The sequence below is a fragment of the Atta colombica genome, unplaced genomic scaffold (assembly GCF_001594045.1).
Source record: "Atta colombica isolate Treedump-2 unplaced genomic scaffold, Acol1.0 scaffold1, whole genome shotgun sequence".
NCBI lineage: Eukaryota > Metazoa > Arthropoda > Insecta > Hymenoptera > Formicidae > Atta > Atta colombica.
In genome coordinates this window covers 1635364-1637712 of record NW_017259183.1, presented here as the reverse complement: position 1 = coordinate 1637712, position 2349 = coordinate 1635364, and the positions used below count along the sequence as shown (strand labels likewise).

General features: G+C 28.5%; 2 protein-coding genes across 2 annotated transcripts in view; one reads left to right on the top strand and one right to left on the bottom strand.

The window, feature by feature from the left end:
- LOC108694700 (cation-independent mannose-6-phosphate receptor) overlaps positions 1-392 on the top strand; it is a 23338-nt gene extending 22946 nt beyond the window's left edge. The window contains exon 16 of the mRNA XM_018204336.1: positions 81-392. Within this exon, the coding sequence (XP_018059825.1) occupies positions 81-167 (87 nt within the window). The 3' untranslated portion in view covers positions 168-392. The remainder of the gene's footprint in view (positions 1-80) is intronic.
- A 1205-nt stretch (positions 393-1597) lies between these two features.
- LOC108694587 (CD109 antigen-like) overlaps positions 1598-2349 on the bottom strand; it is a 15948-nt gene continuing 15196 nt past the window's right edge. Inside the window, exons 27-28 of the mRNA XM_018204168.1 lie at positions 2276-2349; positions 1598-2065 (exon numbers count right to left, since the gene is read on the bottom strand). The exon at positions 2276-2349 is cut by the window's right edge and continues 11 nt beyond it. Coding sequence (XP_018059657.1) covers positions 1857-2065; positions 2276-2349 — 283 coding nt within the window. The 3' untranslated portion in view covers positions 1598-1856. The remainder of the gene's footprint in view (positions 2066-2275) is intronic.

Below are 2349 nucleotides of genomic sequence, written 5' to 3'. Positions count from 1 at the left end.
TTTAATTGATGCATGTATAAACGTAATATTAAATTATATATATATATATATATATACTGCATATATATTTTACTTTATAGGTCGACACTACCGAGGAAGCTAGACTTTTACTCGGCGCTTCCGATCCTAGTCAATCAGATAGCGACGATGATCTTATATCTGCATAATGATATGATTATTATTATGTCTGTTCTAGAGTATAGATTGTCTAATTATTAAACTGAGCACGTATTATGAAATTATTTAGAATGGATTCTGATCAGAATTATTCCTTAGAAAACACAATAGGAATCTAATAATTGAATGATTCCGATCGGAACTATATAACTCCATAATACGTACTTTAGTATGTTGTCTTCAATATTTCGATAAATTGTCAAATAAATGTCTTGAAAATCTCGTAAGGTATAGAATTAACTATATACATATACATATTTATATGTATATATACATAGTGAATCATTTTAATCGATGTATTAAAATATCTTGAGAAATATAATAGATACGGAAAAATGTTTCAGATAAAAGTTGCTCGATTATTAGGAAGAAAGAAGAGAGTGATCTTGATCTTGAGAAGATGTCCTTAAAATCAGGCCAAAGTTACTTAAAATTTCTGAAATTAAAACCCATTTTTTATTTTATGTAACTTTTTTATTCATGTAACTGACTTTAAAACCTTTCCAAAACACGATAATAAAGTATTTTTTTCATTAAGTAGTTTATAAGTTATGGGGCTTGAAAGTTAACAAGTCAACGTTGAGAGCATTTAGCCACGTTAATATTGATTCGCCAATCAATTATTATAATAGGCAATTTTTCCATTCCCAAATTCTTGTTTTGCGATTAATTTTCTTCAAATGTGGATTTCAATTTAAAAAATTTAACCTTAACCTGACTTTAGATACATTTTCTCAAGATCAACCTATGTTCGTATAATAAGAATTAGGACAATGTGATCGCATTTTTGATTGATAGCCAAAATCCGCCATATGTAATAACTAATCTAGTTTCAAATGAATTGCAATAGCCAACATAACTATGAGTTACAAGCAAATTGCAGGAAATTACGTATTTGATGTTATCCTATGTTTTTGTCATTATCTAGCGCCGCCAGCATGTAACATTTACATGAGGTTTGTTAAAAAACTTTCTTCTGATGTATGATTAAGGAGCTACTTCTTAATCATATCATGCATTTAATTGAACTCAGCTACATGTATTTGATGTGTCATATTTTCTGTATATCTATAGGCTCTGTAATATTTGGTTATTAATGATGACGGTTTGTCCTAACTTATTATAGGAACACTAGATCAATCAAGGCCACCATCTTCTTTTAATAATTGAACAACTTTTGTGTGAAACATTTTTCCGTATCTTTTATATTTCTTGAAATATTTTTTTTAAGCATCGATTAAAGTGACACCCTGTATATACGTACATAATTTTTTAAATTCCTACCATTTTTCCATTCCTTTTCACATCTCTCTCATTATCTCTTTCCTTTCCATAATATAAAAGTGAATACGTAAACGAAACATCTCATACAAATATCTGTGTATCAGAAAGACTTACAATACAAGAAAAATAATATCTATTAATTAATAACAAGAAACATTATTAAGTTGTATTATAAACTTAGTATTATCACTAATTAAATCTTATATATGTTAGTTTGATTTGGACATTTTATATAAAGTTTGTAATCTTATACTCTGTATAACAAGTATATATACTTTGGTCGCAACTTATACAGCTTCTACGTTATTTTGTTAGATTTAAAGTTTATAATATAATTATATATATAAATGAAATAATTATTCTAAATGAAATAATTATTCTTTATAACAATATAATTACAAGTACTTAGCAAAGTACTGAAGCAAATAAAACGAGAACATAAATTGTAAATATACATAAGCGTAAACGTGAGACGCAACGGATGCTGTAGTATTGTCCTTTCGTTTACCAGGTTTTGAAACGCATATATCTTCGCAATCTTCATCTTCGCATAGATCACACAAAGTTGTCTTTTTAGGCTCGTAAAATGCTCTTGCCTTCCTCGCTGCATGGAAATAGCAAAAAGATATATTTTAAAAAATCTTATAGGCCGTGTTACACACACACACACACACACACACACACACACACACACACACATACACACACACACACACACACACACAGAGAGGTATTATCACATCGTATTCTATCTTTTACATTTTTTATATCTTTTAAATCAGATTTATCTATAACATATTTTTATTATACTTACAAGAATCATAATAGTCGTATACAGAAACGGGAACTGGTTTTTGCTTAGCTACTTTATGCGTCCTAAATGCCGAC